Source organism: Harpia harpyja, chromosome 19 (genome assembly GCF_026419915.1).
Source record: "Harpia harpyja isolate bHarHar1 chromosome 19, bHarHar1 primary haplotype, whole genome shotgun sequence".
NCBI classification, from domain to species: Eukaryota; Metazoa; Chordata; class Aves; order Accipitriformes; family Accipitridae; genus Harpia; species Harpia harpyja.
The window spans coordinates 16,139,535-16,163,701 of NC_068958.1; the positions used below are offsets into that span (position 1 = coordinate 16,139,535).

Below are 24,167 nucleotides of genomic sequence, written 5' to 3' on the forward strand. Positions count from 1 at the left end.
CAAGGTTCAGAGCAGACCCCCTTGCTTTCCAGACTCCTCCTCAGAGAAGGGCCTAGGGGCGGCTGGATCCGCTCTTAGTCTCAGACTTAGCCAACAGTTTATGTCTTGAAACTACCTCAGTAAACCAGGTAACCTGTGGTAACCATATGCATCAATTCAGATACCAAAGAAAAAAACTGCTTTTGGATGGCCTTGCAGTGTCTGGAGAACTGTGTCATTAATGTAGACATAAATAATAGAGGCACTAACGAGCATTCTTTAGGATAAGATGTATCAAAACATGTAGAAGATCACACTGCGCAGAATCATCCGAGAAGGGTCAAAGAGCAGACAGGCGAGGAAGACTACAGAGGACTCCTGAAGACCACCAGAGACCTCGAGTATGCCTGTGTGAAGGACATTTACATATGATAATGAGTTCCCAGAAAACTAATGAATATGTAAAACTTTTCTCAGAAATCTAATGAATATGTATATAGAACCTGTATATAAACTGTGCAATTAACCTGATCAGGTGCACACAATGGGAGGAGGGATCCCCTGTGTGCCCAGCGCTGCAATAAAGGATACCTGCTTAATAGTCTTCTGACTATTGAGTCCTGATTTCGGCTTTTTACGGCATCAGAGATGCGAATGGTGTGTGAACCAGAGTGCTAATGTCTTAAAAAGCTGTATATGACTGATTTAGTAGGTATCTGAAAGCCAGAACCCAGGCTATAAACTGCTGCATCCCACAGTGGGAACAAACATGGGCCAGAATGGCTCCCAGTCCTCCCTTCTAAACTACTAGTGTGCCCTTCCCTAAGCTCACTACACAAATGTGAAGTCTTTTTTACCAGCCTGAATACCACTGAGTATACCTTGAAATGTGGCCCTTGAGAAGCCTCCGTCCTACACTAGCCTCTAGGACAACATCCTTCCCAGCCCCAGGGTAACAGTAAGCCACTGTACTGGTTTTGGCTGGGATGGAGTTAAGTTTCTTCACAGTAGCTTGTATGGGGCTATGTGTTGGATTTGTGCTGAAAACAGTGTTGATAACACAGGGATGTTTTAGTTATTGCTGAGCAGTGCTTACACAGAGTCAAGGCCTTTTCTGCTCCTTGCACCACCCCACCAGCGAGGACGCTGGGAGTGCACAAGAAGTTAAGTTAGTTAAACCTAAATGATTCTATGATTCTATAAATTTCTTGACTGAGAGGGTTGTTAGACATTGGAATAGGCTGCCCAGGGAAGTGGTTGAGTCACCATCCCTGGAGGTATTCAAAAAGCGAGTAGACGGGGTACTCCATAACATGGTTTAGTGGGCACGGATGATGGTTGGACTTGATGATCTTGAAGGTCTTTTCCAACCTAAATGATTCTATGATTCTGTAAGTTGGGAGGTGACAGAGCCGGGACAGCTGACCCCAACTGACTAAAGGGATATTGATACCGAAAAGCCAGTCGAAGAAACTCTCTAAGACTCGTTTTGGAGCTTTAGAAAGCAGGCATTCTTTATTGCAGCGCTGGATGCACGGGGGATAGTTTCACCTAGCGTGCATACCACAGCTTTAGCACAAACAGGTTATATGGAGTAACTAATTGCATATTAATCAGATTAGTATACATATACATAAAAATTATTATAACTGATTATCATAGTACTGCCTACATCCGATCATGCACAATGAAGAATTCATTTGAGTCGAAGGGCTGCTTTTACGACCACCGACCCATTTGAGATTCTGTTGGCTGTCCTTGAAGTCTTTGTTCTTGTTCTTTGATCTTGAAGCTTAATGCAGTTTCAATCACATGTGGTCAGTTTCAACATTGTTCTCATCTAGCATACAGGAACATCTAGTCATAAGAGCAAAGAACTGCAAAACTTATGAGTAACTACCTCTACTAGTTAACTGCTTGGCTATACTTTTGTCTATTGTTTCAAATAGTGTTGGTATAAGATTTCTAATAATTATTTACCAAATCTCACTTTTACAGTCACCTAGCAGCAAACCAGTTTCCACGGCTGTGTAGGAGTCGGTCAGAAAATCAGCATTGTCTCAACATCGTCATCAGGAACATGAACAGTACGCTATCTGACAACGGCCTGTTTGGAGCGCAGTGGCCGATCCCAAGAACGGAATGCATGGTACAAGGCTCCGTTAGAGATAACCGCATAGCTACTGTCAAAAAGGATGGATTGCAACTGTTACCATAACATTGATGAATAAATAATGAACTTTAGATGAACTTTGCTTCATTATAATACCAAAACACACCTCCTGGTCGAAGGCTACCCGCCTCCAAGACTTACCACGCCTCAGACACTGACCCTGCGCCTGTGTGATAGCCTCGCTCAAGAAGGGCGGAGACTCCTGAGGCAGAGGTGGAGCAAGGTGTGTTACTAAGCATAAAAGATGACTTCTGAACAACGGAAGCTTGAAGCTTCCCCACCAAGGACCACGACGATCGACGACGCAGCATTAGCTGGACCCGGGACCGTTAGGACATCTTGAGATCAGCGGTGGTAGCTATAACTTCTCTTTCTCCTCTCTCTAAACTTAACTTTACTTTTCTCCTTTCTTTCACCCATCTCTAACTATCACGTGCCTCTTCACAGGCAATACAATGAAGTTTTACTGTGTGATTATTGCTATCCCCTTTGGTGTTGGTCACCTTAATTTTGCACTTTCGAGATCGTAGCAAACGAACCATCACGAGTCCACCGAGTGGACCATGACAGGCTGGTACAAAATATTAAAACCATCGAAATATTTAGACATACCATACAGAATGTATGGACATATGCTATCATATTCCAGACGATATGACATCATGCTCAGCAATAAAAGCTGGGGGAAGAAGAAGGAAGGGGAGGATGTCTGGAGTGATGGCATTTGCCTTCCCAAGTAGCTGTTACGTGTGATGAAACACTGCTTTCCTGGATGTAGCTAAACATCTTCCTGCTGATGGGAAGTAGTGTATTAATTCCTTACTTTGCTTTGCTTGTGAGCACAGATTTTGCTTTACCTATTAAACTGTCTTTATCTCAGCCATGAGTTTTCTCACTTTTACTGTTCTGATTCACTCCCTCATCCCACTGGGGGGCAGGGGGAGATCGAGTGACTTAGCAGCCTACTGGGGTTAAACCACAACACACACACAAGGTAACTACAGCCTTTGATCCATGAAATGTCCATAACCCCAAACGCCAAGTTGGTGATTGCCTCAAGATTTGGCAGCTACAGTATCCTAAAATTAATGCATGTGTAGCCAAACCCTCATTTAGAGCAACCTGGAGTGACCTCAGTTCTTGCGATTACCCAAAAATGGTCTCTATAGCAACCCTACCCTCAAATCATAGGACAATTCTAAATTGTATTAATGGAATAAACCTAAGGCTGGTCCTAACCCACAGATAACTATAATTTAATTGTAAACTCAGTCTTTTACATTACTGTAAATGTGACTCTTGGGGTTTTCCCAGCCTTTACTCATAGGTAAATCCCAACTCAACTCCTATGGCAACCATAACCATAACCTCAATGCCATCCCTAAATTTCTTTCCTGGGGCAACTCTGTCCCTGACTTCTGGCCTTTGGAATATCATGCTGGGGATTGCTGGATTGTCTGTGCCATGCACATGCCCCAGCCTTGCAGGGCTGGTGAAATAGGTACCGGCATCCTCCAGGAATTGTCTTTGGCTCTTGGCTCACTTCCTTACTGGCTCATTCCTGTAAAGGTCTCCCACACTTCCTGACATGCTTGACTAGCCAGTTAGTCCTCCTTCTGGGAGCAGGAATAAAAGGTTGGCATTGACGGCAGTCCTGACAGACAGACAGCTCAAGTCGCTTTGGCACTTCCTTGCTGTGGACTGCATTATGAGAAAGTCAATGCTCTTTGGCTTTCTTCTTGTCTTCCTTGGCCTGGGTCTGCCAGGCTCCCAAGGAAAAGTCATCCCCTGATGTGACTTGGTGAAGATCTTACGTCAGCATGGCTTTGAGGACTTTTGGGCAAAACTGTAGCTGACTGTGAGTATAATGAGCTCCCATTGCACCTCTCTGCCTACAGCACCCTTGTCCTTCTCAGCTTCTTTGTAATCTTCCAGCAGTACTATTCTGTCCCTCCATTCCTTTGACTTCATCATCACTCTTCCTCATCCCCTTCCTTGCCCCCTTCTATTGCTTACACAACAAATACTAATCCAGAGCTTTATCCTCCCAAGCATTTATCCATCCATTTCTCAGACTTGTGGTATCACCAGTTTAATTATTTCTCCAGCTCTTCATTCATCCTTGATCCCTTCATCTCTTTCCTCTTATTTACCCTGAGCATACCTTGACATTCCTCCTCTAGGCTCTCTCTTCCTCCTGCAGGGATCTGCGTCGTGAAACATGAGAGCAATTACAATACTAAAGCATTTCATGACAATGGTGTGAGCAGGGACTATGGGATCTTTCAGATCAACAGTCAGTACTGGTGTGAGGATGGCAAGACCCATGGATCCAAGAATGTCTGCCATATCAGTTGCTCAAGTAAGTGGTGGGACAGAACAAAAAGCCTTTCTTTGTCCACTCTTTGAAAGCACCCTGATCTGTCCATGACATCTGCCTAGGAGCTGCTCTGGGCATTTCTCTCCATGTGTCCTTCAATTCATCCATCTCCTCAGTATCCCACCTACCCTTCCTGAATAACACCTTTCCCTCTGCCCATCTATCCCTGCTCTCCCTCTACCCCTCTTTCCTTCATACTGACCTTTTTTCCCTTCTCTACAGAATTTCAAGATGATAATAATGGGGATGATATTCAGTGTGCCAAGAATATTGCTCATGAGGCTAATGGCCTCAGTCCCTGATAAGGATATTTGCAGTGGGCACTGTGGAAGAGTGTGCAGAGGAGACAAAAGAAAATCCTGCTATTGACTGGGGGGGGGGGGCGGGGGCAATGGATGAGAAGCTGTATTTGGTAAAGTTTAGCTCAGTCCTTCTCCTAGAGCTGGAAGGAGGAGTCCCGTCTCCCAGCACCTGCTCTAACCCCATAAATTTCCCTCCCCTCCCAGACCTCTCCCTTTTGTTTCCTTCCCCTTCTCCCAGCTCCCTAGATTGAGCTTATCACAATTTTCATTGATTTATATCTTTCATGACCAGCTTTCTTCACCCAAGACTCAAAGACTAACCAAGTTTGGTTTTATAACCAATTCAATCATTATCTAACTCCTCAAATTACATCATGTATTTCTTTTCCAGGCACGGCTGGAGAGACAATTGCAAGGGCAAAAACCTGAGTTCCTATGTCAAGGGTTGCTAAATCACTCCATAAGCAGCAACTCTTTTCTCAGGATCACCAATGGTGAAGAATGAAGGTGTATGGAGTGGAGGCTATGGAAAATGGATGAGTGTGGGGAATTAAAAGCAGCATATTAGTAAGGTAGAAAGGTGCTGGCTATCGTTAACACTGTAAGGACTTTGCGCTACTGCAATGCAAGTAGAGAACTTAAAGGCTGATGGCTTAGTAGAAACAATGCTTAGCAGAAGTGCATTACAGGTGGAGTTTCAGCCATTTACTTGCATAGTCCTGTCTCAGGATTTTGTTGTCCTAACAGGACTTACCAAAGTTTAGGGTTTCTCTCTCTTTTTGTCTCTTTCTTTCTTCTCCTTCATCCTGCCCTTCCTCCCATCCTCTTTCCCTCCCTCCCTTACCTTCTGTCATTCTTTTGTTGTTTCTTATCTGAGTGTAGACAATATGAAAATTAATGAATGCTATATTAGTTGTAATACCTGCATAATTGCAGTTGCCTTATAACTAGGACACAGTCGCTGACTGAGACGGGTAGTACAGCTGGCTGACAGAGAAAACTATACTGAAACATGACCTTGCTCCTTGAATTTATCTGAGCATCTGCTCCTGGCTGGTGTGAGAGATAGGGCGCTGAAATGTATGGACATCTGGCCTGGCTAAATATGGCTTTTCTTATTATCCTTTGAGGTATCAGATCAAACACAGCCTAGGAAAGATGCAGGCAGCATCTCTGTGAGGAAATAATGGGTTGGAAAGCCAGTTAGGAAAGGGAAATTTTGCCATTTAGGTCACGAGTCCTTTTTTGAAACGAAGGCTGAATCCAGAAACAGTGCACAATACTGAAACCATGTTTGCTTCTTCATATGCTTTGTTCTGCTGCCTGGTGAGCAGTGACTGCTTTTATGTTTATGCAATAAAGGGATGCTTAACTCTTGTCCTATGTGAATGTATAAACCAACTATGAAAGGCATGTTTGTTCAGATGGCTGAACCTAAAAATAATTTTTAAAAAGTGCTCAAAGTAGCCTTGCCAGAAGACCCTCTTCCCAGCTACAGGGCAGATGGTGGCTCTTTCCCCTCCCATGACCCAGGAGGCTTCATCCTCTCATCAAGTAACTCACAGCAGAGCTATTCTACATGCTGGTGTCCATGACATTTTTGAGAAAACTCAAAAAACCTTGAGTCAAAGCCTTACCTTGTCCTTGTTTTCAGTGAACGTACTTTCCATCTATTTGAGGATCTGAACAAACCTTCTTATCTGGGGTTTTGCCTTGTGGGCTCAACCCTGGTAAAGGGATGCCTTCTGTCTACCTAAAAATTAAGACCATGCGTGCATCTCCAAGGACATACTCAACACGAAAAGATCAGGGGTTGTGGAAGTAAACTCTCTGCAAATGAAACACGTCCCTGCTAGGGGCTGCCAAATTCTGCCGCAGCTCCATAACCCCAGGTCCAGTCAGCAGCGAGGCTGAGCACGGGTTCCCAGTAGGCACACACATACACACACTCCCACACACAGAGACACCAACACATCTAGGTACACATGTATATGTATATATATACACACATATATACACACATATATGACTGGCCACACAGATTAAGACATACACACTCAGCACTCACAAAAACACAGACAGCACCAGTGGCCTCATTCTGTTCCCCTCTCTGGCTGAACACAATGAAGGTCTCTTAGTCCCTGAATGGGAAAAATATATGTACACACACATATGTATGTACATGTACACACACACAGGCATGCAATGCAGCTCCCTCCAGCGGCTGGGTCAGACCCTCTTGTCTGCCCGGTAGCTGCCCCTGGATCCCCAGTTGCTGGCACCGGGACACACCAGCCCCCGAGGCCGCATCCCACTCCATGCTGGCAGACACCCCCTCACTCACACGCACGCACGCACGCACGCACACTCACACACACAAGCGCGTGCGTCCGTGCTGGTCTCGGCTGCCCTCCCGCCGCCTCGCGAACTCCCGTGGTCCCTCCGGCAGCCACCTGCGCCCGTGGCGTCGGGCGGCCGCTGACTCCCCCCCCATCCCAAAGGCGGCCCGGAGCGCTGCTCCCCCTCCCGGGGCGGGCGGGGGAGCCCTCCAGGGATGTGTCCGCCCGGCGCCGCAGCAGCTTTCGGCGGGGCCCCGATGCCGGGAGCGGGGCGGGGCCGTCCGCGGGGCGGGAGCGGGGCCGAGCTCGGGACGGCCGCCCCCTCACACTGCCGCCTGGCTGCCGGCAGTGCGGCTCGGCTGTGCTCGGCTGGGTTCGGCTGCGCTCGGCTGGGCTCGGCTCGGCTCGGCTGGGCTCGGCTGCGTTCGGCTGTGCTCGGTTCGGTTCGGCTCCGCGGGGCTGCTGAGGGGAGAGCCTAGGCCGGGGGCACCACCGGTCCGGCCGTCCCGGGGCTCCGGTCGGCGGCCCCAGGCTGCCTCACTCTGCCCCGCGCACCGGCGGCACGGGAGGAGCCGCTGCCGGGACTCCAGCTCCGCCTGAAGGTTCCCGTGGGCAGTTGCGGCCTTTGGCTGGTGCGTGTGGGAGGGGAGAGACTGTGGTGGACCCGGAGCGCAACAGACTGCCTGCTGCCGTCTGTCTGTCCGGCTCCGGCAGCCCCGAGGGACAGGCAGGGCAAGGTCCCGCGGGAACCGGGCGGCAAAGCAGGGAGGTGCCTGGGCTGGGGAAAGGAGAAGCTTTCAGGAGGTGCATGAGCACACGTCTGTGTGGGCCAGGAGGTGCGAGGTGTTCGTTGGCGTGGTCACTGCTGGCAAACGGGCAGTGCAGACAGCGTTTCCAGCTCTTCACAGTGGCAGGAGAGGCCCCTGTGGTGTGGCAGGCCTTCATCATTGGCCCACTGCATTTGGGGCCCTTCCTAAGGCCATGTCCTTGTGCAGTGATGGAGCAGGAGATGAACATGCAACCCCACGAAGTGTGCGAGGAAGACAAGGATGGGTGTGAAGAGGTTTCACGAGGAAGGAGTCTATCCCTACTGGGCAGGTAGGAACATCTCTGTCAAGCAGAGCACTGCAGTGTGTTTTGTTAAAGCCATGTCAGGTTGGTGGTTGCCAGCACAGCCCTGTGCAAAATACAGAGCACAGCAAGGTGGCAAGCTGTTGCCAGCAGCAGCACACAGGGTGTGTGAGCAAAGGGGTGTAGAGGACATCAGAGAGGCCTTGAGTCTCCTCTCCACTGTGCCAGGCTGCACAGCCCTAGCTCGCTCACCCTGCCCTCTTCCTCTGAGACTTCCAGGGTGAGTCAAAGGGCAGCTGTTTCTTCTCAGCCTCAACGATAGATGGGCCCCACATCCTTGCTGTCCCTGGGACAGGTTCTCCTGCACAGGCAGCAGCAGAAATATGGCTCCTGGCTTTCACTAGGGTTTAGGGGGAATAATGAGGACTAAATGAGAAATGGGAACATGCATGGACCTGCCTCACACGGAGACAGGGCTGGAGCCCTCAGCAGGAATGATTTGACTCTGATTTCATACAAAATGTAGCAGAGTGGTGTAGGAGGGGGCATTTAACCCCTTTAGAATCGAGGGGCCCCTCCCCCAGAGTGCATCAGAACTGGCTGGAGCAGCTGCAGGAGTTGCTCTCCCATGCTATCTCCAGCTGTGGGCAGGGAGTGATCAGTTCTCTCAGCACTGTGGCCCTCGGGCCCTCGACACAGCCTGCTGCACAGCTGCAAAGTAATTTCCCTCCACAGTGGAATGACCCTGCAAAGCAAAGGAGAGGAAACTTTGAGCAAGACAGTGTGGTGCAGTGGGTAGAGCAGCTCCCTGGCATGCGTGGGGTTGACTGGGGCACAGCTGATCAGTCTCATTAGACTGTGGCATCCCTGTAGGACAAGGGATACTATTTGCCATGGGACATAACTGTAAGTAATAAGATCAGTGCAATTATTTTGCTGACTTAGTCCAGGAAACCCCAGGAAAAGCCCAAGAGCAACCCTTCTGGGTGCCTCATTTTCCCCTGCTGTGAAGAGGTGCTGATAACCTTCCTCTCTCCCTGCCTACCTTCCAGCTCAGGAGTTACTATAACTGTTCACACCATTCATCCAGTTGGGCTTTCCCAAGCCCAGCTGGACTTGCCAGGATACAGTCCAGCCTAGGCTTTTTGGGTTCCTGCATCCCCAGGCATCCTCCATATCATGGAAACAGGACTGGGAAGGTGAGGTTGAGCAAGGGGTTGTTTGAGTGACTGGTGCCTGCCAAGGGTTTCCTCTGCCCCTCCAGAAAAGCAAGCCAGAGGACTTTTTTGACTCGCCATGATTCCCTGGAGCTCTGAGGTTGGGGTCAAAGTCCCTGTCAGTGAGATGGACCCAGCCCCAGAGTCCCTACAGCCCCAGGATCACAGGGTCCAGGGCTCAACTGAGCAGTTTGCACCAAACGAAGGTGAAATCCCGCAGAGAGAGGGGACTGATCACTTTGTGGGTTACCTTCTTTGGGAACCGGCCAGAGTCGGGGTTCTCCATCTCACCCTGAATAATGTGATTCAGCAAATGGGGCTGCACGTGTTGCACCAGGCAGCCTGGCTTCCCACTTCCGACAGAGTTGGCTGGGGAGAGCTGGGGAGAGAGCTGACCCCCTGGGACAAAGGTGCTTTTCTTTCAGAGACAATGTGCCCATCACTGGGCAGCCTGTTCCCACCCCCAGCCCGGGTCAGTGGCATGTGAAGCACTCACCCACCTCCCAGTGCACTGTGTAAAGAAGCAACAGCTGCAGGGGCCCTTCTGCTGCCTCAGGAGCTGTGACAGCACCCGGGAGCCAGGCCGGGATCTAAATTTAAACTCATGCTTTTTGTGTTTGTACATGCGAGTGCAGGCTCCAGCCCCCACTCCCCCACTGCCTCCCCTGGTGCGTGGAGGAGACAGACTCTGCAAGAAGGGAGATCCAGAGGAGCTCCAGCTGGCTGGGACCTGGGGAAGGGGGGCTCCACTGTGGGGCAGGAGGGAGAGAAACGGCTAGGGGAGAAACATCATGGAGCCTGCTTCTCCCCAGGATGACGTGAAGAAGAGGCAACAGAAGGAGAAATCCAAGAAGCCGGTGCCGCCAGCAGCCCCCCGGCCAGCCAGAGCTCTGTTCTGCTTAACCCTGCAAAACCCGCTGCGGAAGGCATGCATCAGCATTGTGGAGTGGAAGTATCCTTCTGGCTGCATGGGCTTGGGAGCACCCATGTGTGTGCCTGTGAGCAGGTGTGCTGGGGAGGCGTGCTGGGGAGCAGGACCCTGTGGGCTGCAGGCAGGAGCAGCCTGTGCTGGCTGTCTCATAGAGTCTGTAAAAGGCAACGAGGCACTTGGAGAGCCCTGGTAGGATGCATTGGCACAGGCAACAGCTGTGCAAACTGGGGGCATGAGTAGGCTTGTGGGGGAAGCTGGGGCTGAGAAGCGGGTCAGGCCATAGGGACCTTCAGTAGTGTGGTGCAGGGACAGACAGGGACAGCCTGGGTGGCAAGGGACTTGAGGGAGTGAACTCATTTTGTGCTGACAGGAGCTGTGCTGGGGAGAAACAGGGGAGAGCCCACCGGGAGGGGAGAGGGTTTGGCATGTGAGGAGGGGGCACAGTGCCCATCCCGGGGTGGGAATGGGGCCAGGCAGAGGAGTGGGGCCAGGCTGGGGGAGCGAGAGCTGAGGATGGAGCTGGGGACAAAAGGCTGCCCCGAGGAACAGGTTTGGGAGTGGGTAGGGAGACCATGGTGAGCTGCTTGGGATGGCTCTTTGTGTGTGTCACTGCTTGCCTGATCCTGCAGCCACTCCCTGCCCTTGTGGTGGGGGCTAGCCAGCATCCCCCAAATCTTTGCTGACACCGTTGTCCTCTCAGCCCCGCTTTCTCATCCCCCCCGGCACTGCTGTCACAGGTGAAGGCTTTTGTGAGTGATACTGTTCAGAGAAACAGTCTCTCTCTGTGCCTCTGGCTTAATTCAGGGATGGGTTTTGTTTGGTTGTTCTTTGATTGGCCATCTTTTCACTGGGGCGTTGTAGCTCAGAAATACCAAAATGTCATGGTTCTGCCACCAATACAGGAGCTATTTTAGGCCATTAGATATTGCTTTGTTCACCTGTAGTTTACGGAAGGGAAGAGGATGGGAGATGAAACATTTCACTTTGGCTTCAGCAAAACATTGGGGCTTAAGCAAAAATGATGGAATTTGGGGATGTTTCCAGCAAATCCAGTTCTTCCACTCCAACTTTTCTCATTTCAGTTGCTGAACCTAGCTGCATGTTCCTGGCCTTAGCAGGATCATCCCAGCCCTGTCCAGGCTTTGCTCCTTTTGGAGGTGGCTTGGTTGCCTTAGGCTGGCTGTGTTGCTGTACGCATAGTGCCATGGAGACACCAAAACCATGCCCCCACACTGCCAGAGATGCCATCTTTTTCAAAGCCCAGGATGCCCATTTGCAGGCACTTGGAGCATGCTCATGCCTCTAGTGGTACTGTGCTGGCCATCGATTTTGAGCCCTTGTTCCTTCACTGCAAAGGCAGTCTCTGTCCTTCAAGGAGAGGGAGCAGGGCTAAAATTGGGGAACTCTGTTTCTGCTTCTCTGGTATGAGCACTGGGCTGTTCTACAAGCATGTGGAAGGGAGCTGTGTCTGTGTCTTAAATAGGCACTGAGTATGGAAGAAACTTGTGCATACACCCTAGTGGCAGGGGAAGAGCTGGAAATAGGACTTACGTCTTCCAACATGCTCAAACACATTCCTCCTGGGCCAACACATGCCAGAGAGAGTGTGTAGCACAGTGGGTGTCTTTCCCACGTTGGTGCCCTGGAAGGGGAGTGTGGAGGGGAGAGGTGGGTGTCCCACCAGCAAGGTTGCAGGTACATGTGGTTCTGACCTGTGCAGGACAAATGATCCAGGGCATCAGGTTTCTCCAGCACCTCTCTTGTGTCTGGCTGTATTTATACCCAAATGCACTTGGCTGCCCTCATTCAGGGATCAGGGTTTGCAAGGCATGACAGGGCCATTCCAGTTCCTGCAGGTTGTTATCGTCTTCAGGGCCAGGCAAGCTGCCAAGAGAAGATTAGCTGTGATCATTTTCTCTGGGGATACCTGGCATCTGGGTTCAGTATGGCAGTACACATTCCTGTTCCTTGGGCCCATCTCTGCTGTATCGCTTCTGCTGTCAGAGCACAAAGCTGAGCCACAGGAGTGGGACAGGGTCTTTTCCAGGCAGTTGGAGAGTAGGGAGTATCAGTGCACTCAGCCTAGAGTAGGTGAAACTCAGGCTGGATTGAGGCAGAGGGTTTTTTATGCTGAAATTTGCTCACGTCTCAAAAAACGTGTTTGTTAGCACAAGGAAATCTGGGTACTCTGCAAATTGCTGGGTATTGTGTGCTTGACAGCTAGCCCAGCAAGTTGATGGGACATGTCTAGCTTTGTGGTGTCACCCTGGTACTCCAGGTCGTTTTGCAGCCAGGAGGACTTCAAGGCAGATGGGTGAGGAGTCTGGGGACCCTGGGGGACCACAGAGCTGCAAGGCACTAAGGGCCTAATTCCCACTGCAAGGCAGATGTTGGGACCCTTGGATGCTGTGTGGCAGGAGGCCGCTGGAGAGGAAGAAGTGAGATTGCAAGACAGGAAGATGAGGAGGATGTTGAGGCTCTGGCTTAGTGGCAAGAGGCAGAGGCACCGTGCCCAGTGACACTACATGCCTCTTTTTCTGTTCAATCTGTCCCACTGCGTTTCTACCTAATAACAGTGCCAGACTCACAGACTTGCAAGCAGCAAGCTGATTCCAGCTCCAGTTACAAGATACATCACCCTTCAAGGTGGGCTGCTCATCTTACCCTGTCAGAGCAGGCAGAGAAGCCTCTAACCCCTGGGCTCTGCCCCATTACCTGGAACACAGAGGGGAACAGCTTTTCCAGCTGACTTTAGTTTTTAAAGTATCATCAAGCTGATGGATTGAAAGGTCCAGAAAAGGCAAAATAACGTGTGATGAGTGTAAGACACAACTGACAGCACTTGGCCAATTCAGCAGGCCAATATGGAGAGAATGTTCCCTAGGTGCCCCTTGGCCCATGATGCTGGATTTGACAGTGGTATGGCCACCACAGCCCAAGGCAGGCCTCAGCATAGTTATCTGGAAAGCTGAGCTAATTAGTTGATTAGCCATGGTGTAGGGAGGCGTCAGTATGGCTGCAGGTCCTCTCTGCTGGGGTACTGAGTTTTGAGGGCTGTGCTGGGCTCTGTAGTGACATCAGTCTGCATGGCTGAGCTGTAGGTGTTCCCACAGAGCATGTTCCTGGGAGCTGTTCTCCTTTGGAAGATCTACCCAAAGTGAGATGGGGATGCTGGGAAATCCTGTCTTGTACTGGAACCTCTGTACCCGCTGGATGAGATCGATCAGTTTGCCCGTGGTGGCAGGTTAGTACTTACAAGTGGGGATGGGAATGAGAGATCTCAAAACTGTTTATGGGGGTAGACACTGGCTGTGGTCATAAGTGTGGACGTTGGCTCTTAGGACTATGGAGAAGAGAAGGGGCTGGAGGGGAGTGTGCTGATTAATATCACTATTTGTTGACTTACACTGTAGGTGGGTCTGGCCCAGTGGGCAGCTGGACGAATATTTTCATCTCCTCCATCTGCTTTTAGTTTCAGTGGCTTCCAGGGGTACAGGCAAGGCAACTGGATCAGAGCAACTGAGATGTAGTCACCAAGAAACATTATTGGCCAGGAAACTTTTGAGATTAGCATTGTGACCAAAAATGTTTCTTGGAGTTTTTTGCATCATGCTGTACCCAGAGAGCCGGCAGCACAAGACCACTAGATGAGTGGAATAGATTCCTTTGCTTTTAGGTATGTGCATAGCTGCATGGTGCGGTGGCTAGGCACAAGCACTTCAGAGATGCAGCAGGGCCTGGATGTGACCAGCATAGGGGCAGCAAAAGATGATGGCTGCCTTCTGACCAGATGTCTACTGCACTCCCAGGGTGCCATAGGATGGCAGGTTTGGACCATGCTGGGAGGAACAGAGAGTGGGGTCCCTGGGGTGAGAGCCTGGCTGTGGATGAGGCCCTGAAGCCAGAGTTTGAGCTCTTCTGGGGCTTCAGGAACATGATAGCTGAAGCTTGACCATGAGGTTTCAGTGGCCCAGCAGAGCAGTGACAGCAGGAGGAGTCTGGGAGTGACCAAGTGCCTGTCCTAAGGCCTTCAGGGGGAAATAGCAAGTCACCCCATTTGTTCAGAGATGTCATAGGGCCCAAACAGCACAATTCCACCTTCTAGGGGGTGGGACGGAGCTCAGGCTGAGCACTCTGGGTACTTTCACCCTGTGGCACCCCTGGGGACAGTCACAGGAGGACTGCCTGCACTGGGGCACTGAGGCTGTAGGATACCCAGGGGTGTTAGCAGCTGGATGTTCTCCTAGAGCAGACCCTGGCTGAGCTGTCTTGCCCCGGATACCTTCTAGTCAGGGAGACACGGCCCACTTGAGATCTGCTGCTCAACAACATCTCCCTCAGATGCTGAGTACAGAGGGAGCCAGAGCCAGCGCACTCCGAAGGGTGATGCTTTGGTTAAGTGCCTACGTTATGCAAGAGGGTCCTGACCCTTCAGGATGATTCACTGAAAGACGAGGAGGGGGAGACTGCCAGCTCTCCCATCCCTTCATTATTCCTTCACTGCAGCCTTTTAATTTGTGCCCCCTCTCTATATGTCCTGTGCCAAAGCTGCCCCTCTCCAGCAGCCATGTGCTGAGTGTCCAGGCCCTGCATCTCATCCTGGCCCGTTCCCTCCCTCCCTGGGGACACAAGAAACGGGCAGCAACTGAGGAAGTCTGACTGCTCTCTCTGGTACTCTGCCCTGGTGGGAGGTTGTTTCCCCATAGCCAGTGGGGTTTCCCCGCACATACCGGGACAGGACAGGGCAGGGGCAGAGCTGTACTTGCTTTTTTGTTCCTGTCTCCACTCCTTAATTCTTCCTCTCAGACCCTTTGAGATCATCATCCTCCTGACCATCTTTGCCAATTGTGTTGCACTGGCCATCTACCTGCCGATGCCCGAGGATGACACCAACATTGCCAACTCCAGCCTGGTAAGGCACAGCTCTCCCTGCTGTCCTGCTGGGACGTGCACGGCTTCGAGGGCTCTGCAGAGCTGTTTGCTCAGTGTGGCATGGGTGCAAGATCGTAATACCTGTAGTGGGGGCATCTGCTGCTGCCCTGGGGGGTGCAGTCAGGTGTTGTTGGTCCAGCGAGAGATGCTGCAAAGTCAGAGGGAGGCAGAGTGGTGGAGAAACCGCTGCAAAACAGGTTTTCAGAGGGACTGAAACCACCCCTAGGTTGAGATCAAAGGCAGCAGATTGGTGCGTGAGGTACACAGAAAGGAAGAATTGGTGCCAAAAAAAGAATGAATTCCCTCAATATTTTATCATGACACTTCCAAAAGGAAACATCCTGTTCCAGAAAGGCTCAAATGTTTTGTTTCAGCATTTTTGGAATAGAGTTTTCTGACCTTTCATTTCAAAACTATATTTTAATTTTGGCTGGTTTTGTTTAAGAGGGGGAAAAAAAAAATCTCTGTTAAGCAGAGATGTTGCTCCTTTCCAATCAGTTATTCCATTTTTTATTTTCCCAGTCACTCCATTTTGCCTGGAATAAGTTGTTTTGATGTGATCCAAATCAATAGTTTGCACTATTTTTAGTTTGCCACCCCTTTCCCCTCTTCAGATCCATTGAGAGTCCGAGTTTGGTGACTGAATCAAAGCATCTAAATACGCCCTTTTTTAATGAAATATTCTCTTCTGCCAATTTCAGGACTCCTCAGTGTTGGGGTGTGTTGTGTGCAGCTATGGCTGGCAACTTGTGTCTTAAAAAAGCACTTTTCTGTTTTTTGCCTGTTCCTTGGGGACTCTGCACGGAAAAATATTAAAGCAGTCAAAGAAACTAAGATACAAAATACAAAGTAAGGTTTTAGTTGTGCAATTTTTAGTTCCTTGAACTGCTTTTGTCTCTTTCCCTCTCAACAGGCTTTTAATGGCAGTGAAGATAGTGTTTACTTGTCATTTCCTTGGAAAAAGAAGAGAGGTCACTATTGGCAATGTGTTATTATGTCTTTTAAAAATAAAACCAAGATAGGCCCACAGAGGAGGGTAATTAAAAATACCCACAGAGAGTTAATTCCTGGGTTGTTCATTCGGCCTCCTGGTGCGCTGTCTGACCAGCTTCTCTAACACCTGCGAGCTTGGGGCAGAATTAAGCTCAAGATGCTGGTTTTGGCTTCTTCCCTGGCCAAGGGAGCATAACAGGATTTGAAAGGTGTGGTTATCTCAGCTGAGAGATTAAAGAGACTGTCGCAGTTTAAACCCAGCCAGCAACTAAGCACCATGCAGCTGCTCGCTCACTCCTCCCCCCTCCCAGTGGGATGGTGAGGAGAATCAGGGGGAAAAATTAAAACTCGTGGGTTGAGATAAGAACAGTTTAATAACTAAAATTAAAAAAAAAAAGAAAAAAACAAACACCCCCCCAAACAACAATAATAATACAAATATAATAATTGTAATGAAAAGGAATATAACAAAAAGAGAGAAATTAGACCCAAGACAAGTGATGCACAATGCAATTGCTCACCACCTGCTGACTGATGCCCGAGCAGTGATCCAGTCTTCCTGGCCAACTCCTCCCAGTTTATATACTGAGCATGACGTTCTATGGTGTGGAATATCTCTTTGGCTAGTTCGGGTCAGCTGTCCTGGCCATGCTCCCTCCCAGCTTCTTGTGCACCTGCTTGCTGGCAGAGCATGGGAAACTGAAAAATCCTTAACTTAGGATAAGCTCTGCTTAGCAACAACTAAAACATCAGTGTGTTATCAGCATTATTCTCGCACTAAATCCAAACCACACTGTACCAGTTACTAGGAAGAAATTTAACTCTATCCCAGCCAAAAAACAAGACAGCGACAAAGCAAAACTGGGGCAGGTTGAACATGGAAAGCAGGAGGTGAGGACAGCAGGGATGGGGGCTTCCCGCTGGGAGGGGTTTGGGGATTTGGCTGAGACCAGGAAGCCTGCGAGGGCAGACCTGGAGAAAGCCCAGCAGCACGTGGCAGTGTGGCATGACGGGGGGACAACCTGGCAGCAGCCCGCCTCGCAGTGCTCCTAGGCAGGGACTGTTGCTGCCCAAGAAGGACCAACAGCCTTTCCCATAAACGGGAGGCAGGCAGGGGTGTACTGAGTAATGTCACGTATAAATGAGATTTCATCTATTTATATTTATTGTATATTAGATTCCTTAAGCTATATCCTATTGTCCTAGTGGGGTTTTTTCAGCCTGTTGCCATGCCAACAGCCCTCTGTATCAGGAGCCTGGCAGCGGCAGGCTTCTGTTCTTTCATCCCTGCTCTGCATGTCCCTTTGGCATCATGTTCTGGTGGCTTTGTAGGAGCAATCCCAGCTAAGAGGTGAGCCAGACCCCCATCACCTTGGCTATCAGGCTGTGCTCTGCATGGGGCCCACAGGTAGTGCAACAAAGGTTTGTTGGAGGCATTTATTCCTGCAGCAGAAAGATCCTGCAATGCATTTAATCTCCCCCTGTACTTTTTTTAATTGCCTCTCTTCATTGCCCAGTACTCTCCAGAGAGGATTGAGTTTATCTAAGAAAGACCTTGAAATTGTTGAGGAGGCAAAACGAGTGAGGGGAAACTGAGTCAGAGCAGTAAGGACATTGCCCCACGTTATTTGTGGAGGCAGGATCGAGGCTTAGTCTCATCAGAGCTCACCGCTAATGGTATGCAGGGGCCTGTCCAGCCTGACCTTCCTTCAGAGAAGCTTCCTATATCCCAGGCCCTTAATGCAGTGAAAGCCACTCTGCTTTAAAGCTGAGGGTCTCCAGCAAGGAGAGTCTTGGGAAGGGAGGATCTCCTGGGAGACCCCTGCTGCCACTTTCTTCCTACAAGGTTGGAAAACCTGGAGAGCAGCCACGCATGTGACTGTCATTCCAGGACCACACAGGGAAGGTTTGCACACAGAGTTTACACTAGATTTAGAGTTAGTCTCATGAAAGCTTTGTTAACCAGAGCTCATTTTGGGGGGGTGAAAAAAGTATATTTAATAACCCATAAATCTTCTATGAATCTGTTTTGCTTTATCCTGGAAGAAATACAGTTGTTTAATTTCAACATATTTCATTATTATTCTTTTTAGATAAGATTTCTTCTGATCCAGAAGATTTTTTTTGTAATGCTGTTTTTGTCTGATTTTGTCTAATTCTAACAAAATCAAAATATTTTCTTTGACCCTGCTGAAATGATCTTGACTTTTCAACTCAATCAAAAATTCACAACATTTATTTTCACTTTGACTTGAGTTTCCAAAATTGTCGTTGAGCTCCAAATCACACTGTCTTTCACTAGAAGTCTTGCTCCAGGAGCAAGCAAGTTCAGAAATGTGAGCTGGCTGCCTGGACTCCATTTATGGTCAACAGAGATATAAAGGCAAATTTAGAGTAGGGTTTGCCTGCTAGGGCAGTTGGTTTCCTCCTGCATTTCTGATGAGTGGTGTCTTACATGCTGCACACACTAAGTACCTATTTTTCCTCACTAATGGGACCCAAGGGTGACTGTTTAGAGGGAGGCCACCCTTTCAGAGCATCCAAAAGCAGCTGGTCTGATTCCCATGTGCTTTGTAAGCTTATCAGGTAGAACATGGTGAGTGGGGGGCTGGAGCTCAAGCTGTACAGAAGACACTCTTAATAACACATGTAATGGCCTATGTGTAGGCTCTTTGTTATTATGTTTAGGTAGAACAGATGTTTAATGTAAAGGAGTGTGCTTCCAAAAATCCCACCATTCAGTTACAGGAATATGGGCATCTGATGCTGTTGCAGGTGTCCCAGACCTCCATCTGCTGCTCTGGAGGGGTGTGACTTGCTTGTGGGTTCTGCGTAACATCTGCCACCCCAGCACTGTCTCGTATAGCCCAGGGCATCTCCAGTAGCCCTGAAAACAGCTATGTTTGGGCAGCTGACTCATGTCTAGCAGTCCTTGAGCAGAGATTGCTGGTCCAGTGCTGGTTTTGAAGAGCAAGTACCTGCTGTTGGGTGTCTGTCCCTTGAGGCTGGCATGGGTCACTCACTGCAGGGAAGTCCTGATTACATGTGGCTTTCTTAGAGCCTGGGGTCACCCTTAATCTCCCTGGAGTCCTCCAATAGCTGTGAGAATAGACCACATGCCTGCACATCTCCGTGCACGGACTCTGTGCGTGGGACTTCAGAAACTACTGTTGCGCTTTCACCCAGCATCTTGAGGAATGCACATAAAGACGCAGCTGTATGAGCTTCCCCTGCCTCAATCCTCCCCTTTACTCTGGGCTGGGGCCGCTGTCAAGGACCGGCACCCTGCCCAGCTTGTGGCTTGGCAAGCCTGGCAGCCTCCACGGCTCAGCCTGGGGTTTTGGGTAGGCACCTGAGCCAGGCCTGTCTGATCTCCCCGTTGCTGTCCCTTCCTGACCCTACTCATGTGTGCTCGGCCACCCCAGGAGCCTTTTCATATACAGCTGTCATGAGGTTGCCCTCTTTCAAGCTCCTTCCCCCATGGACAGAGCTGGCAAGAGGATTTCACCTCCCCTTTGCACACATCCCAGCTGTGACTTTTGCTGCCCATTGCTGGTGCACAGCTCTCACCCTCCAGTTTGGCCAACAGAGCTGACCACTTGTCCTGAATGCCAGTAAAAATACAGCAGCTTCCAGACCTGCTCCATCAAGCAGGATGCCCCACGGTCCCCAGCTCCACAGCAAGGCTTCCTCTGAAGGGACCTTGCTGACCATCTGCTCCTAGCCCTGCAGAAGGGCAGATTAGCTGCAGCTCCTCTGGATTTCTCTTCCTCTTGGGCTCTCCACACCCTGGGTCTGACAGGTGTCAGCTGAGCCATTGTCTGTACTGTGTCCAAATCATTCTGTCCATGGTTTTGCTGGCAGAGGTGGTAGCACCCGGCAAAGCCTTTTCAAACCAAGCAGACCTAGAGCATCTAGTCCAGGGGCAACCCTCAGGAATGCCACCAAGGTGTCCCGTAGACATGTGACCAGACGTGGGACAGCTGGTGTGACAGGGAAGGGACGTGAGGTAATGAGGAGCTGTGGACAGCAAGTGAGGGAGATGCAATGGGGAACAACTCGTTGTAGGGCCTGGCCCCTCCATGCTTGCATAGCTGATGGAGAGGTTTATTGCTTTTTTGGTTCCTGTCTCTGCAGCCCTGGGGTTTGTCAAGCCCAGGTCTGTCACTTGTTTATGGGAAAGAAGGAGCTGTGGCTGGGGGATATGGCAGGAAAATCCCAGCATCACAGAGCAGCTGAGGGTGGAGGGACCTCTGGAGGTCATCTAGTCCAACCACCTGCTCTAAAAAATTTGTGCAAATGATTCAAAAACTCTCCCAAATTCTTTCCCGCATGTGTCCCCCTCCCAAGTGCTCCCCATGCTATGACAGAGGCCACTGTGAGAAGCAGAATTGTTTGTCTCAATGTCTCTTCCTGGACATGGTTTGCAGCAGCCCAGAGGGGCCTGCCTGCCTTCCACTGTGCCCTTCCCATGCTGGATACCAGGTTTCCCACCACATACTCAAAAAAGCCTTCCTCTGCTCCAGCCCTCATTTTTATCTTGATTTCCAAAGGATGGGGAGCCTATGAGATTGCTGTAACTATGTTCCCTCCCATACATTCATTAGCTGTCCTGCCCCTTCTCCCTCTTACATCTGCAGGGCTTGTCTCATCTACATTCAGGAGAAGGGGAGAAAGACACAGAGCTACTCTGTTTTTGCAAAGCATGGTTGCTGCAAGCCTCTGGAGAACACCCTTATGGGTGTTTTATGTTTTAAAAGTCCTTATGAAAGACTTCAGCAGCATAGCTACCTGCCCTGCATGTCCTGGTGCAGGCAGTTTATGTTTGCATCCCAGTCAACCCATTGGTGCACATATAAAAACGATTTTTATTGGTGAGGGTGGTCAAACACCAGCACAGGTTGCCCAGGGAGGTTGTGGAATCTGGAGAAATTCAAAACCTGCATGGACAAATTTCTGAGCAACCCACTATAAGCTGGCCCTGCTTTGAGCAGTGAGGGCTTGGACTAGGTGGTCTCCAGAGATCCCTGCCAGCCTCAAACCTCCTGTGATCTGTGACAACTGCCTCAGCCATGGCAAGGGCCACCCCTCAGCCTAGCAGCGAAAGGGTGGTGTGAGGTGATGGGGGCTAGAGCTGCAGGGGGAAAGGGAGGCAGGGCCAGACTGAGAGGCTCTAGAGGAGATGCAGGGACTGATGGTGCAGGAGCAGGAACAGAGGGCATGGAGGAGGGCAGGAGGCTGGGGACAGTTTGGAGGGGTCAGGGAGGAGTGCAAGTGCCGTAAGTCCTGCTGCATGTGGATGTCTTTTGCTGGGAAGCAGGAGTAGCTATCTGGCTGTGTTACGGTCACTGTCCCCTTACCATCTATCCCCCACTTTGGCCAGCTGGGAGGCTTTATCCAAGCCCTGCTCCCCCTATTCCCTGAGAGGAGATACTAGAGACATGGAGCTGGGGCTCATTTTGGAGAGCCCTGTGTGGCCATAGGGACTGGGAGCTGATATTGCTGAGCAGGCTGGAGCTGTGTCATGTTGCATTGCATTGGCATGGTGCACGCTGTTATTCCTACAGCTCATTCAGCACCCACAGGTCAGGTTACTCTGTGTCCCCTAACATGGTTGAAGTGTGTGTGTGTAGCAGCCCAGTGTGTTATAAAGACCTTCATCTTTTTATAGTGGCTTTTGAAGGCTAGGCTGTTCATACACCCAATCCCAGCTCTGCCAGGCAGCCCTGCCACCCTTCCCAAAGCAGCCTCCCACTGTGGGTAGCCAGCTCTGAAGTCTGGGGGTGATGAGGGGATGGTGGGTGCTGGTGGCACAGAGTGGGTCCTCAGCTGCTAGAAACTGGCCAGGGCTTCAGTGAGGTCAGTGGAGTTGTGCCTGTACACGGTGTGTGCCTGGCTTGCAGGGTCTGCCATGTCTCCCTCATGGTGCAGGCACAGGGTGGCCACTTGGGTCGTGAGTGCACAGTGTCCATGCTGACCTGCAACATGGGCAGCACCAGATCTGTGCAAAGTGCATGACTGATTTTTTCTCAAATCAGCCTGGGCATGTGAAGGGGAGGTCTGCACCAGGTGCAGGGCATGTGGTGCTTGACCTGCTACAAAGTCTGCCAGGACAAAATACCCCATAGCTTCTTTCTGCTGGTATCCAGAGGCGGCAGTAAGTTTTGTGCTTTGTGGCCACATGAGTTTCATTGCCAGTATGTGTCCTGCCATACCACTTGGCGAATCCAGAGAGAGTTTGCCCTGACGTGCCCCACTGAAAGGCTACAACACCTCACCTCACTAAGATGGTTATGAGATGTCTTCATAGTCAGCAGCCTGGCTTCTCTAGCTCTGCTAACATCAGCACTTGCCCACAGTTTACAGCCAGATAAGCCAGGGCAACTGGACCTACAGCTGTAGGAGGTGGTGGGGGATTCCTCCAGCCAGCACTGATGGATCACTGCATAGAACCTCCACATTGGCCATGCCAAGAATTTTCCTTGTACTAGAGGGATTACACCAGCAGGACAGATCAGGATGATCCAGCTCCGTGTACGTGGCTGGTTCTGCAAAGCAGAACAGTGAGCTGGTACTGTAAGAAAATTTGCAATTATTGCCTCTCCCAGGATGGAGGGAACATAGCCGGGTCCCGGGGGCTGCCTGCTGGCTCTCCCTTGGCCCAGGTTTGAACCTCGCTGCTCACTGGCTGCACATGGTGGGCAAATACCGCTGGAGCTGGCCAAAGCACCGTTCATCTGGTTTGGGCTTCTCAAAGGGACCTTTTGATTCTGGGCAAGGGATTTTTAGAGGGAGATCCCTGCCAGTCAGAGACCCTGGAGCCTGAATCTGTCCTGCTGGATGAAGCAGGGCAAGGAATTAGCTTTTGCAGTGCTGGGGCTCCAGGTTGGATCCAGCCTGGGCCTTGGCAGCTGCAGGACTGCTGTAGCTTGCAGTGGGCTTCCCCCATTTCTCCTCCATTTGCAGCAAGGGAGATAACCCCACCACACCACTGGCTGCTAGATGTGGCTCTGCAGTCCCTCCATACCTGAAATGATCCTCATGATAGTCGTATTTACATGTCTGGGATTACAAGGACAGGCTTTTGGGGACAGGCTAGGGGGGATGTCAGTGATATGGAAGGAGGTGAGTGGTGTTGAGTTGCCTTAGTGGTAATTGAGCAAGCAGTGCATCTGTCTGAGCCCTGGCCCTGGTTTCTTAAATGGACAGCATTTTCCATTTGACAAACCAGAGGGACCCTGGGAGGAAGGTGTGCTTACAGCACTGCAGCCTTCCCCAGTGGAGACCCGCTCCCAATTTGGTCTGAGAGAGACATTTCTGCCTTTCTGGGTGCAATTCCCTGCAGAGCCCAAGCAGGGATGCTCCTTGCCCTTCATGGGGTGCAGATGGAGGAAAGAGGCCATGGAAAAACAGTAATATAAATAGCCCCGTCCATCTGGCTGGTTCAGAGGGATTTTAATCCCAGTCTGGAAAGGGCAGCAAGGGCAGTGATCACAGTGACAGGCAGAACCAGGTGGGCACAGGCAGCTCCTGACTGTGCTCCAGGGAAAGACGAGCTATTCTGGGCCCTGTGGCTGCAGGGCTGTGCTGAGCCCCTGCAGTGGGGTGCCAGGTCCTGCCTGGGAGTGGGTGCAATGCCTCTGCCCAGCAGAGCCCACAGGCCAGTTTCTAGCAGCTCACTCTGCCAGGCAAATGTCTGGCATTTGGCAGGAAGTCTTGACCCCAAGGCCTCACTTCCCTGGGAGCCCAGGGCACAAAGGAAGCCACAATGCAGCTGGCTTGTCCCATGGTGACTGTGTGGTGTCTCCAGGACAGACCCAGCAAGCCCTCAGCTGGAGAAGATGAGAAGT

At 50.5% G+C, this 24,167-nt stretch overlaps 2 protein-coding genes across 6 annotated transcripts in view; both read left to right on the forward strand.

Annotated features, from left to right (window-relative positions):
* Positions 1-3,860: 3,860 nt before the first annotated feature.
* Positions 3,861-5,286, forward strand: LOC128154765 (lysozyme C-like). The gene is given in 5 exon segments (XM_052815829.1): positions 3,861-3,987; positions 3,990-4,010; positions 4,356-4,514; positions 4,755-4,832; positions 5,225-5,286. Coding segments are annotated over 5 exon segments (447 nt in total).
* A 4,728-nt stretch (positions 5,287-10,014) lies between these two features.
* CACNA1S (calcium voltage-gated channel subunit alpha1 S) overlaps positions 10,015-24,167 on the forward strand; it is a 54,008-nt gene continuing 39,855 nt past the window's right edge. For 3 of the 5 annotated variants that reach the window (XM_052815260.1, XM_052815263.1, XM_052815262.1), the window contains exons 1-2: positions 10,015-10,413; positions 15,199-15,304. In XM_052815260.1, coding sequence (XP_052671220.1) covers positions 10,253-10,413; positions 15,199-15,304 — 267 coding nt within the window. In that variant the 5' untranslated portion in view covers positions 10,015-10,252. The remainder of the gene's footprint in view (positions 10,414-15,198; positions 15,305-24,167) is intronic. The other 2 variants (XM_052815261.1, XM_052815264.1) reach the window with 1 other exon arrangement.